We start from the raw sequence: 14677 nt of genomic DNA, 5'->3' as shown, positions 1-14677 counted from the left end.
AGGACACATGAGTTGGACTCAATGGTCTTAAAAGTCTCTTCCAACCTTGTGACTTTGTGATTCTATGATTTTAACTTAAGAAGTATTTTATGTTAACTTTTTCAAATGGACTTATTATACAGTTTCTGCTTTTGAACAAGAAATGGTTAATTGCAGTTAGTTCCGGGCTTCCATTGCCTATGGACTCTATGCAGACTTTGTATAACATAATAATTTTGTTATTTTATAAATAATTTTGTATTTTACATTTAAAATATTTTATAATTTTAATTTGTAAAACAAATAATTCTCTCTTTGGCAAAGGACCTGAAGGGAGGTTGGAATCATCCTATACTAACATGCTGTGCTATGCACCTGGTAAGGAGCAAGTGAAATAGGCACAACTACAGTCTATGTCTGCTTGTGGGAGCACACACCTCACAGAACCACAGCTGCTGCTGAGTGGCTTTTCTTTTGTGCTCAGTCTGACTGTTCACTTGGAACAGTGTCAGCAGTGTGAATGTGGGGAACCAACCACAAAGCCCTTAGAAACATTATTCTTTGGTGCCGATACAAGGGTACATGTCCATACAGTGTTTTGGTGCTTTGCAGACGTGGGCACAGTATACAGATGTTATTTGCTCAAGTGCTAGATTTATGTACATGTTCAGGCAAATGCAAATGAATCATCACATATGTACTTCTCCAGAAAATACTGTTTAACTGTTATTTGAACAGAAAACATGCTATTTGCAAAAAGAATGTCATATTAAGGATTGATCTTTGGACTTTTCATTACTCTAAAGTAATGTTTGACATTCAACATTGCAGATAAACTTTTTTGGGTTGGGGAGGGTAAAATCTCAGCACTTGTGTACTTGTGTCTCAGATTTTGTTAGTAGTTCAAAGCACAGTCTGTAGCTAAAACTAGCATATTTTGCTGCTGAAATCGGCATCCTCTATCAGTAGTCTTATATTCTAAAGTAAACCATGAGTACCTGCAGTCTATTTTAAAAAAGGGATGCTACAAAAACTCTGTCTCTGAAAGATGTTCCTAAAGGTATTGAGTGTTGAGTCTCTACTAGCTATTTGTACTTCTTAAGCTATTTCACTGAAGTTACAGCAAAAAAAACAACTGAGTGAGTGATGGTAGAGAGGAGATGACTGGTAGTAGAGTAAAATCTTTCAGTAGATTTCCTGTAAAATTATCTTTGGACATGTTCCATTCTGTGGAATGGAATTTACAGATTAGGGCAATGATAGTAATTAAAATGAGTTATCCTACGTTTAAATGGATCTTATATTCAATCAGTCATTTTCAGCACAGCTTAAGAACATTCTGGGATGTGCTAGGAATACACTAAAATAGAAAATTATCCTCATATACAGTAAATTGACATTTTTGTGTCTGTGCTCTATGTGGAAGAAAAAAGATATGTGAATTTTATGATGTCCTCCAAATAGCTATCTTTAACCAGGGCTAATCTTCAGCATTCCTCTTTAGGTTTTTATATTATAAAACCTTACCTGTAAGTGCATAACTGTCAGATAGTATCTGTGGCAACCCAAAGTACTTAGTAAAACACAGTGGGTAAGAGAGAAAGCAAAAATAGCAGTAACTTGATGTTTGATTTTCACTTCTGAATAATTCTTTGAAGTAAAATAAAGGATTAAAGTGGCATTAAAGGAAAATATTTTACTATGCTTTCATTGCATGCTTTTTTGTACAGTACCCTCTTCTCATCTTGTTTCCCTTATCATTTGAGATGGTGTTTCACTCAGTCTAGGCTTGGATAATTGTGAGTCCTTGTCTTGTTTTTCTGGTTATATGGTTATATGAACCTTCATCTGGAAATCTGGTTTTCTCTAGATAGGTATGCTACTGCTCTTCTCGCATAATTTCTATTTCTTCCAGTTGCAAGAAAAGCACCTGCTCATATGAAAGGAGTATCCTGGGTGAAGAAGACATGCAGAGCAAAGTATAGGTGTATGTTTTTGGCACCTACACATGATTTACTGTTTCTTCTGTACAAAATTATAGAATCTACCTCAAAAAAATCTAATGCGCTCTAGTGTGGCTCCACAAAGAGAGTGTGCAAAGAGTTGATGGATCCTAGTAGCTTCTCAAAGCCTCTCTTTGCTTCCATCTGCATACAAATCTCAGTGGTACTTCTGCAACCTCTGCAATTTTCTATCCTCACTCTCATCCTTCTTATTTGTCCAGACCCATTGTAACATGACTCTGTCTATCTGTAAAAAAAAAATACCCAAACTTTTCCGTTTTAAAAACCTTCCAGCTCTTTAGCTCACTCCCCGTTTTCTTGTCTCATTCTTGCATTTGCCAATACTCTGTACTCTCTGGAATAGTGGGGCTATGCTGATTTGTCAGGCATCCTATTTCTTCATTCTGAGTAGTTAGTTATCTTCTTTAAAATGCATTTCTTTCAGCTATCACTTGCAATCTGAAAAGTGTTGTGACCTGTGGCCACTGGAGATAAGGATGGAAATGTGCACAAAGCACTGTGTACATTACTTTAAGTGACTGTATTCCTCTTTGTAAAGACTTAGAAGCCAAAAATATCATAAGGCTCTCTTACAAAGCTAGGTACAAAGCTCAGTTGGATGTTCTTCAGGTAGTCTTTTATAAAACAAAAAATCTAAAAAAAAAAAAAATTTAAAAAAAATGGAAAGCTGTACAAAGTAGAAATACCAATTTTTAAAGTATTCATCTCTACTTGCAAGATTTACTAAAAGGTCTCTGATGGTTTTGTAATCTTGTCTAGAGAAAGTGCTTACTCTGCTATCATACAGAAATGCTGAAGAAAACAGACTTTTTTTTTCTTTTGATTTTACTTCAGCAGGTTATATTTTTAAAGTTAAAAAAAAGGGGCAGCTCAATTACATAAATCTGATTATCATAATATGTACTTAATGGACTCATTGCAAACTTTTAGCATTGTGCACAGACTTAGGATTCCTTGAGACATTAAAGTCAGTGCGAAGTGAAATATGTTTCCTCAAAGAGCTAGAATATAAAAGCATTTCTGTGGCTGATGGTGTTGTTGGACCTCAGCTGGCATTCCTGGGAGTGGCCCTGTGCATAGGTTGCTCCAGACCACAGCACATCACCATCCCTTCTCATCAGCTGAAGCACTTTCATTCCCCTCCCTGTTGTGTAAGAGATATTGCATATGGAATCAATAAACATGAGGTACAGGTGCTTTAGAAGGAGTGCTTATGATGCATAGGTGCATTACAAGGATCCCTCTAGACAAAGATGAGATCACTGTTAAAAAGAAGCATACGAGCAGACACACATGAAGTATCTTTTCAGGAGAAGTGAAGTGTCTCTGTAGGATGAATATATATTACAAAACTTTGGCTGACAGTTGTGCACGTTACAGCTGCTCTGGTCAGACAGGAGGTCCTTTTTAGCCAAGTGGACTGTCAGATAAGGAACTTTCTAGCAGATTTTTCAGGAAAGGCATGGATGTGTTAACTCCTGTATGACAGTGGATTGAAATAGTTCATTTAAGTGGCTATCATTCCACTCCACACAACCCTAATAAATCACTGTACTTAGAAAAGAACCAGCAGAAAAGTATATGGAGCAGCTCAGGAGGCTGTGCAATTTTCAGTCGAGCACACCAGCATAAGCTAGAGCAGATTTCAATTTACTTTTTAGCATCAGTGGTGATTTAAGTATTGAGTTCTACTCTATGGTTAGTTGGTCAACATTTGTGGTTTCTATTTAATTTGCCAGAATTTCCTTTCTTTTGTTTTCTCTTTTCTTTATTTAGACATGACTTCTTTTACCTCTAATACCATCCCTTTCCTTACTGCAATTGGTGAAAGCTTTTTTGTTTATTTTAAAATCTTCTGAAGAAGTATAAATACACTCTGAGCCTCTAATTATGGTATTTTTTTCTGTGCCACCTGCAAGCATTTCACTTTTTTAGCTACACAGTTAATTTTCTTTAAGTTCCAAATTTTATGTAGTTTCTGTTTTTAAAACTTAATGCTATGTAAAGTACTCTTGGCTTTTTCTCTTCTCCAAATATATTGAATTTGCACAAGAATTGTTATATGCAGCTTGTCTGTTGTCTGTCAGCAAGGAAAATTCCCTCTTTTTCCTGTATCTTCTAAATGGCTGCTACAAAAAGCAGATTTTTATGATGTCTGTAAAGATATTATCAGCATCACTGCTCACTGAAACTTTCAGTGTTAATATGGGCTATTCCAGTCTTCCATTATTACTTTGTTTCTTGTCCATGCAGATTTGGAATGGACGAATGAACCATGTCTTATGGTTAATACATGGATTCAGCAAATTAGATTATTTTAGTTTAATTCATACCTTCATTAGTCACCCTTTTGCAGTAATACTTCATAAATCCTGTGGAGGTATTTTAAAAATTTAGTCTTCTGGGGACACTGACAAAATCAGACAGCCTTTGATTGGATATAATACACATGTTTGTTATAATTTTTTTGTCCCAATGAAATTTTTCAAAAAAACAGCAATGAGTGAAAAATATTTTATTCATTAAGTTCTCCGTTTACCAGCCTGGTAATGTAAGTGACTGTCTGAATTTTGTATTTGTTTACAACAGATTAGTCACAGTGAGCTGGAAGCTTTTCTGTGTTCATGAAATTTGGTAGTATAATTTTGAATTTGAATGAAAAATAATTCTTTCAATCATCTTTTTTTCATGTTGAATAATAGAGATAAATCTTCTCATATATTAAAACATCTAAGTTTTCGTATAGATCTTATGTTCACATGGGTGGTGAACTGTCTAGATGATGAGGTTCAGTAATAGAACATAGAAAAGCTTTCAGCAGGGCCTGGTTACTCAGCTTACGTATATCAATTTAGTAACATCAGTTCCACACTGCTATGATAATTTACACCAGCTGAGGTTCTGGGCACTGATCCTTTTTATTGTGTCCTGACTTTTCTAGCACGTAGGTTAAGCAACATTTGATAACCATATGTTTAGTGTATTGTGCCAGTAGAATAAGACTTAGAAGGTGGAGTGTGGGAAGAGTGGGAATTGCAAACGTGTATCCTTAGATTTTATTGACTTCAGAATGTGGCATAAATACAATGTCAGGTTGTCTACAAAACAAGGCCCTCATGTGGAATCAATGCATACAGTGAGTTCCTGTAAAAATAAGTAAAGAAGTCTTAAAATTTGATTTAATTTGCTGTATTTACTTCTAGGATTATATCTGAAAAATTTAGTAATCTCAAAGTAAACTCTTGAAAATGCAAAGCCAGTATGTAAATGCATCAGAAATCTGAAGCATGTTTGAGTCTTTATTTTTCACTTCAGCATTCATGAACAGGCAGAAAGTTTTTTGGTGTTTGTGCAGAGAGGAAGACAGAAGAGCTTCTCTTAGGAACTCACCCCTTTGTGCTAGTGTGATTGAAGAGAGCTGTAAAATAGTAACTGCTGATTATGCGAGAACTACCTAGGTGTGTGAGTATTCAGTGAATTTGAGCTTTCTTTGGATGCTTTGGTGATCAGTGTACATCCTCTTAGGAAATCTGCAGGGAAGGAATGTGGATGATGGCCACTGGGGAAGAAAGGAACTACAAAAACAAACGTGGATGGAGAGCTGAGCATTCCAGTGGAAAACTCAACTGTATAAAAAGAATTGGGCATCTGATTGTGTCGATCTTTTTATGTTTCATCTGTTGCATGTAAAAAAACGGTTCTATTTTCAAGTTTAAAAAAAATACTTGCTTTTAGAACAGAATGACTTCTTCTGAGTTAAAGGGAGGAGAAGTTATAGTAAATTGGAAAATATTTGTGTCTGCAAACTACTTTCTGGAAGTTGCAAAGACCAGAGAGCCTGCTTGCAAAACCTTGAGGTTTAGCAAACTCCATTGTGGTGTGAAGTTTAAATGAGGAAATATAGTAACACACCACAAAATGTCCCTTGGGTTGTGAAAAATCACTTCTGTGCTACTTCTGGTTTAGTTAGTTATTATTTGTAAGCCAATTAGTGTTATTTTACTAGTTTTGTATTAGACAGGAGTCATCTAGCAATTTTTTTTCCTGCAGAACATATGAATGAAATAGCTCTTACATGTGGATATAAGCAGTTGTGCTTTCATACCAGTATAAAACCCTCACATTTTAAAACCAACCACCTAACAAACACTTTCATTTCAGCATTCATATAAGACCTATTAATGCAGGTACTCCGAACTGTTCCTTAATGTGGAAAACTATGGCAGCACATCACTAATTAAGTAACATTTTGATTACACAGATAGAAACAGAAAAAAAATATTCATTTTGATCAACTTTGGGTATCCAAATAATTTATCTGCAAAATTTGTTTCACTAAATTAGGCATTTTGTTTTTCTTGGCTAGAGGCTACCTTGGTAACTTGTGTTATATTTGCCCACGAATGCACAAGACTCAGTGCTTCTCTGCTTACTGCCATCATTTCCTTGAGCATGTGTTTCTACTTTTAATCCCAAGTGCTGTCCTGATATAATGACCTTTTTTCATATGGCTGAGCCCTATTTCAAGAGGGTAAGGAGGATTGTGGACTGACTTCAGTGAGCTCCAGGGTCTGATGGCAATAGTCTTCCAGTAGAGGGGGTGTGGTGGACATCCTCTGGGTTGTGGGTCTGAAACATCTTGGATTACTCAGCCATATTTGTCAGTTTAACACCAGTGGCCAGCTCTATCTGCTAGCTGCACTGAGACCTTGCTTTGCTACCCTTCCGTGCAGCTTCCTCCCCTTGTGTGGCAATCAAGGAGGCTGCTGCTGAAACAGGCAACAGAGCTTCCTTACCCTGCTTTTCCAATACTGTGATCAGTGCCCTTAATTCAGTATATTAATGGGGGTAAATTCAAGCTGCTAGAAAAGTTGCAATACATCCATTATAGATATTAGTATTTTGGTTTTTATGACATATAGTTGTGCTAACATCAGATACTGGTGTGGCACTGAGCTAGCAATGCTAAAAAGTAGATATGTTGATAATAAAACACTGGTTTGCTGAAGCCCCATTTATTTCAACTTGTATGTTTTCTAAAATTTGTTTGAGGGCAAGTGAATGTCAAGTACCACACTTCATTTTCAAATGTTATTGGTACAATTCTACTTTGATGAAAAGAGATTTAAAATTTTTCACAGTGTCATTCCCAGGTAAGCAGACATTTTCATCTTGAAAACCACCATTTTTTTCCCCTGATATTTGTTACTAAACGTTCTGGTTCAAATTCCTTTCTAAAAATAAGAAAGCCTGCCTGACACATGATCATGATTGAATTCTGAATTATGTGAGTTCATACAACTCAGCTTGGTTTCTTCTATTACAATACATTAATAGATAAACAAAACTGTTGTTTGTCTATCAGTAGGCACTGTAAGAGCTACACAGATATTGCAGTTTGTATGGACTTTGAAAGCCTTTTTTTTTTCCGCCTTCCTCTTTTTATTCCTTCTGCACATTGGAGCCTCACACAGTGTGGCTCAAATCACCTGTCTAGGGTGCTGCTCTACTGCCTACCATGTTATGAGTAACTGTTCCTGTAATTGTGCTGTGTATTTACAGCACACTCTGTGCTAAAAAAATCTAAGAGTATTTGGCAATTATTACAATGGGCAAGAATGTGCAAACTAAGTCAAGACTAAGTATTTCTTTTGATATATGGACAGTAGGAAGAATTGAGTGATATAGTTTTGCATTTTAGTTTTTACTAAAAGTCTATTGAACAAGTCAAACATGAGTAGATTTTGGGTCAAATACCTTCAAAGACTAAAATTTTATGAAAACAGTAAACTGTGGACCAGTATAACCTGAAGGCTGCTGTTCTCTTCTAAGAGACATCAAAAACATGTTTTGATATTGTTCTTTGTTTTGAAAAGTGATTGGAGTATACTACTAAATTAAATTTTTTCCTTTCTCAGTCTTTCTGGATCTGTGTTTGTGTTTTGGCAGTTGTTGTAATGTCAGTAATGATTGGTGTTTCCAAGAAGATTTCATGTATAATACTTATTACTATCCTACTAACATTAGTGTGTTAGTCTTCTATGTTTAATTTTAGAAGAACTAAGTAATTTTTGTAGAATTTTTATTTGTATAGATTTATTTTGGTCACAAAGAGATGCTATGCTATAGTTCATGTTTGACTGGAATGCTTAGGATCTGTACATTTTTTATGTTTCATTTGTGAAGTTAGAGTATTATGGTGACCAACTCTGTATCTTAAGTGTTTACCAATAAGAGTATAATGAAACATACATTTTTAACAGGGAAATGCAAACACAACCTAAAATTTCTTATTTGCTTTTGCTGTTTTGGATATGATTTTGAGCACATGTTTCATGTGCTTTGCTGTTTGCCTCTAGTCAGTACAATTCTTTCTCAGACCTCCCATGCTGTTAAATGTATGGGTAGAATGGTAGCTTCCAAGCAGGTCACTCACCCCTAAAGAAAACACTTTCAGGTCATGTCATATAACCTGTATTATAAGAGCAGCTGTGGATAAGATTCCAAAAATGAATATCCTGATTTTTTTACATGTGTTTTGTTTGATCTAGTTTGGTTTGGTTTTTAGATGTGAGAGAGTTGTCATGATGTAATACATTGATCTCTCTTTTTTTTCTTAATAGATAAAAAAATATTTTGAACTTGAGCCACTTGCACGTGGAAAGCGCTGGATTCTTAAACCCTGCTCCCTGGATGATATGGAGGCAGTAAAAGACAGCTTCTCCCTTCTAATAAACTTGCTAGAAGAGAGAGACTTCGAACCTTCAAGAATGTGAAAGCCAAGAGAAAGAAGAGGTTCCCACGCATCATTGTACCTGCTCACTCTGTCACAGCTTAATTACAGTGTAGTATCAAGGCTGAGCTGTGATATGTTGTTCATACAGAGTTAATGCAGAATGCCCTTTGGTTAAAATAAATGTTCTGTGAATCAGGTACACAACTATTTCCAGTAAAGTTGTCTACACTACTGAAGTAGGAAGTTCCTCTTTGTTTACCACTATATCTGCACACTGCATGTTGCTTTCTTGCATCGTGATCATCCTTGGTAGAAAATTTTACACGCACAAAAATAACATAATTCGTAAAGGAGGAATTCCACATGTTACCTTGAATTTTAAAAAAATAACAAATGTCTAAAGAATTTACGAGTCTAATTCAGCTTGTTTATTGACCTCACATTATGGAAAAGCACAGTCACTGAGAACCTTAATAGGATACCTAAAAGGCAAGCAGTTTCATGTTAATGCAAAGGTTATTCCTGAGGTTTTACTAAGTGAAAACACAGTCGAGGTAGTTGTCTCAACAAGGTAGTTGAATGTCTTCTGAAGTCACTGCATAACCCTGCCAGAGGCAGTATGGTATTTTGCTGGAAGATTGCTGAAAAGTAAACTAATAAACAGATGTGCACAGATAAGAGTTCTTGGGGAAAATAGCTGACATAAACTGGTGTGACATAAACAGGTAATCTAAGTATAAAGATTCTAGAAGTATATGAAAGATTTTAGAAATATGCAGAAGTTGGATAAAGTAATAGTTTTCATTAAAAGTAGTTTTCCATAAGAAAAGCAGGGCAAATATCTGTTAGTTCATCTGTGGAGGCTTTATTACTAGTTACAAATATAAGTGATTTTAAATACTTCCTTTATCACTCATTCATAGACTACTACAGTTATTGTAACATTGCCAAGGCATCTATCCCGTAATTCAGGGTCTTCCACTGTTCGTACTATAAGCTTCTCTTTTCAAGGGGATCATATCTTGTTCTTTCAAATTTCTTCTGGGCTAAGTGTTACTTAGAATACAAAAAAGTAGTCATTGGGAAAAAAACACATTTGTAACACATTTAGAAAACATGGATTTGGTTCACATAACACAGTCCATTTTTCATCTTTCCATGTTTTCCCTGTTGTAGATTTGCAGTATTTTGGCTGCCTTTTGCTGATTTTTAAAAACCTCATAAACTGATTTTGTCCATTAAAGAAACGTGCCAGGCCACTGGTTCACAGTGACAACAGGGTATGTGCAGATCAGTCTGGACTGGTGCACGCCTGGAATGCTGTGCCTTGAGCATTCAGCTACCCTTGTGCAAGAGTGTCTGCAAACACAAACTCGAGTGAGGTGTCGTTAGTTCCTCGTCAACTCTGCTTCTGTCTTCAAACACACAGCGCCTTGTTTTCAGGCCTTTAAGCAACATATCTTTCCATTCTGTGCATCTATCTTCTGTTTGAAGTTTATTGTAGTTTCTCACTAGTTTATTTGGGGATAAGAAAATAGTAAAGATCAGCTTTTGAAAGCTCATAAAAGCCATTTCTCTATTGTAATTTTGCTCTTTGTTAAACGACAGGTTTCTCATAGGTATTTTAGTTTATTTTTCAATTTCTGTGAATTTCTTGCATTGCTCCCACTGTTTTAGCTGCTTCCTATTATCAAAAAGAAGCTGGGGAAACTGGTAAACTCCTTGTTTAATTTTGTGATGGAATAGGCAGGAAACCTGAAGGGCATGTCCTTGCTTTGTTTTATATTCTCTTTCCTGCCAGGTCAGTTGTCTCACTGCTAATACTCTTGGAAACAACAAAAAACTGGAATTGTTCATTTTAAAGCACAGAGGAGCCCTGCTTTGATTCAGTTCTCTCTGCACACTTTAGTTGGGACCCAGGTGCCCATCAGTTTCTCATGTGGGGGCTAAGGAGGTTCCTTTCCTTGGATTTAAAGAGGAGCTGGATCTTATTTACATTTCCAAACTCTCTCTTTGCTGGCATGAGCTTAAAGGCTACAGAGTCCCCAGATTTCCACAAGGTCCCAAAATTTCTGTTCTATTTAGGGACAATGAAGAATAAGTGGGGAGGAGGAGTAAGGAGCATTATTTCCCAGGGAAGGTAAGCAGTTTGGGAAGGAAAAATGAGGGATTCCAAGCTTTTACTGCTTTTTCATTTGCCATAGTTAGAAGATGTGAAATAATTTTTTTTTACTATTTTCCCTTGCTTTAGTTTAGTTATGGACCAAAAGGTACAGGAGATGAAAATAAGGCCAACTGTATTGCATTCTTGAAACTGTACTTATTTCTACCATCAGTTTGTCTGGTCCAAAAACTTCAGTGGCTCCATGTTACTTTTTGGTTGTGATCTCCCAGCTACGCACTGTTTGAAGGTGCTACATGAGTAACATGGAAGGGCCCAAGAAGTCCATGATAATGTGGTTTTGGAGTATGCCAGTGGCTACTGAGACTAGGACATTTTGATACTTCAATATTTTTCTTTTAGGCAAATGTCAACTGCAGAGAAGCAGTGATTTTAATTTTCAGAATTATTTTGAGTATGCTTTTTCTTACTAATACAGTGATCATTCCTCATCACAGGTTGAAACAATACCTCATAACTGCTGAAGGCTAAGACCAACACTTAACTTTACTTTGAATGTAGTACTTCTGTGGTTTTGTGTTGTAGATGGACTTAATGGATGTGTACCTTTTTAATGTCTATAAACAACTTCACCTTTTTATGAGGGGATAACAATGTTCATAGCAGCTCATGTCACACTTCCTTGTCTATAGTGTTGTTGAATGCTCTGGCTATGATAGAATATGTAAGCACCATGCAGTTTTCATTCAAATAACCAATTTCAACTGCTTTGGATTTGGTTTGTTTGTTTGTTTGTTTGTTTTAATCTTTTCATGTGTGTTTGTCATTTAGGTGGGATAAACTGGGCACTAGGCTCTACTTTCCATGCAAGTTCATTAGGGAGTGAACATTGTCTTTTTAAAAAAAGATATTGTGCTTTAATGTTCTTTAGCCATCTGTTAAATTACTTTGTGTGTATGTGTGTGTGCCCACACTGGGCTTCTTCTCAGACCTGTGGCTGTCTGCAGCGACTCAGCCGTCAGAATGAAAACATTATCAATCAGTATCCAACAACAGCTGGTTTTGACAACCTTCTGTCTGCTACCTAATGCTTTACAACTCATCAGTAAGGCTTCTTTGTCTGCCCACTCTGAGCTGGTAATCTTAACTGCTTCATGTCGTGTCCTGTACTTGTACTTCTAGCATTTGTATGGCTTAAAAGTTAAGTCTTAGTGGATTTTGATATTCTTTCTTGCTGTATAATGCTCCATGTGTATCTTAGCTTGCCTATTCAAACGCGCTATACAAAAATCTGTGATGTATTATTTCGTTTAACTTCTTGCATTTCATTATATTTATAGAAGTTGCAGATTTTTGTACCGTATTACTTAATACAGTTGCCTTTTTGTAATGGCAATTAATTTATATTACAAAAGTTTGTATCTTCACTGTAGTCAAAAGTATTAGTTAACTGCCATATTATCTTGACTTTATACTAAAAATACAGTGTCTATACACAGAAGTTGACCCAATCAAGTGGTCAACTGCTGACATGGGGAACTTGTACTGTTTGTGATTTATACATGATTTCCACTATCAAAAAAAAGAAAAAAAGAAAAAAAAGAAAATAAACACTGTGTCAAATTGACTTGATAAGTTTCTGTTTCTTGAGTAAGCAGCCAGTTTGGGAGCATGGAAAATTACCTTGATTTGGATTCTTCAAGATAAATTATTTACTCATAAGTGAAAACAAATACTACTCTATAATCATTGGTACATATACATACATATATTCACATTCTATTTCATATGTATGTACATGAATGTGCAGCATACATAGTTGAACATTCATGTACATACATGTGAAATAGAAACTTCCAAAAATCTGCTCATTTCTTTCCACAGCAAGATGTTGTTGCTCTGGAAGTGTATCTGAAAGATATTGCGAGTTTATTGGTGAAACAGAGATTGGAATAATCCCTGCGAAATTATTCCATAATATTAAATTGAGGGACATGTTTATGTGACTAGAAATTCTTTTTAAATAAACGACGTGGCAAAATACATATAAAAACCAGAAGTTACAGAAGCTGAGCAAAGGAATATATTCTGGGAAAAGTAGAAACTTGCTGAAACAACTCAGTGTTATCCTATCAAACACTGTTTGGGTAGAAGGTACTCGCACAATGCAAGTTGTAAAAGCTGATGGAAGAACACCACTGCTAAACCAGACTGGAGATGCTAATGCAATTACTGAGGTATGCTCTTTTCATGTCACTGTTTTTTAATTCTGTTTCTTAACCAAGTCTAGGAATGAAATGGAAGATTTTTATACTGAGAATTCTTTTTAATCCTTTTGTTTCATACAAAAAAGAACTGAAAACCAACTAATCATGACTCGTTTGATAGCTCTTAAAAGAATTTTCATTAGCTCATTAGCCCTTTGACCTAATAGTTTAAACAAATAAAAACATCTGTTTGTGTCAGCTGTAGGATTAGTCATCCAGGGCCCAGGTTAACATGAGGATAAGAGGGAGTCCCATATCCTGCATATAAACAAAAAACGTACATTTTTCAGCATCTGTAGTTAAAAGGGACACCTGAAATCAAGTACCCTGTACTGAATTCTGTTAGGTGAAGACACTGAAGAAGATCATTACCCTTTTCTATCCTCTACCCTCATGAGTGAACTGACTAATTTCATTGTGTGGGTTTGAGTGAAGTGTAATTTAAATAGTTCTGAGATATTTATTCTTAATTCTACCTGCTTATAATATATTATAGCTTTTATCACAGCTATGTTTAGAGAAGCCAAAAGAGGCTATATATAATTCTTGTTCATTCACTGGATTTCATAGGAAAATGTAATATGTGGTATTCTGGTAAGTTTTAATGGGATATATTCAGGACAACCTTACTCATGGAGGACGTGTTTGTGCATCAAACGTGTCAGCAGTTCCTTTTATAATTTCTTAAATATACCTTGATTTTTAATCACTGTGTCTCTCTAGGAAAGGCAGAGATGTGAATGTCAGTATTGCTACTAACAGTAGTCTATGGAGCTCCAGTTGCCTGTGGCAATAAACTGGGAGACAACAAAAGTATTCAAATCTTCTTGTCAGGTTTACAGAAAACCCAGCTGAAGTAATCAGCAAAAGGCCCTGCACTGGCTTGGGATGATTATGGCAAAAGTAACATTCTTCACCTGAAAATAGCCTGAATCACAGAATATTCTGAGTTGGAAGGAACCCACAAGGATCATTGAGTCCAACTCCTGACCCTGCACAGCATCATCCCCAAGGATGGTGCCATGTACCCAAGAGCATTGTGCAAATGCCTCTTGAACTCTGTCAGGCTTGGTGCTGTGACCATTTCCCTGGGGAGCTGTTCCAGTGCTCAGTCATCCCCTGGGTGAAGAACCTTTTCCTGATATCCAACCCAAACCTCCCCTGACACAGCTCCAGGCCATTGCCTTGGATCATGTCACTGGTCACAAAGAGCAGAGATCAGTGCCTGCCCCTTTGCTTCCCCTCATGAGGAAGTTGTAGACTGTGACGAAATCCCTCAGTCTCCTCCAGGCTGGTTTTGGTAAAGACCATATTTGTAATAAAAAGCTGTTGTAATTAATTTCTAAGCACAGAAACATTTTCTCAAATATGAAAAATCTATATATATATAACTATATATATATATATAACTATATATATATATATATCTGAAAACCTGCCCACTTGCTAAGAAGCAAGAGGCATGAATTATACCTAAAAATGTCAACAAATAAAACCAGCCACCAAAGTACTTCTTTTTTCACCTATCACCTTGCAAAAGTGAAATGCT

At 36.0% G+C, this 14677-nt stretch overlaps 1 protein-coding gene across 2 annotated transcripts in view; it reads left to right on the top strand.

Annotated features, from left to right (window-relative positions):
* The window catches only part of ARL15 (ADP ribosylation factor like GTPase 15), a 218233-nt gene extending 205745 nt beyond the window's left edge, over positions 1-12488 (top strand). For both annotated transcript variants that reach the window (XM_015652835.2, XM_015652836.1), the window contains exon 7: positions 8627-12488. In XM_015652835.2, coding sequence (XP_015508321.1) covers positions 8627-8779 — 153 coding nt within the window. In that variant the 3' untranslated portion in view covers positions 8780-12488. The remainder of the gene's footprint in view (positions 1-8626) is intronic.
* The last annotated feature ends 2189 nt before the right edge of the window (positions 12489-14677 follow it).

The sequence above is a fragment of the Parus major genome, chromosome Z (genome assembly GCF_001522545.3).
Source record: "Parus major isolate Abel chromosome Z, Parus_major1.1, whole genome shotgun sequence".
Classification (NCBI taxonomy): domain Eukaryota; kingdom Metazoa; phylum Chordata; class Aves; order Passeriformes; family Paridae; genus Parus; species Parus major.
This window is presented reverse-complemented; position numbering and strand designations above follow the sequence as displayed.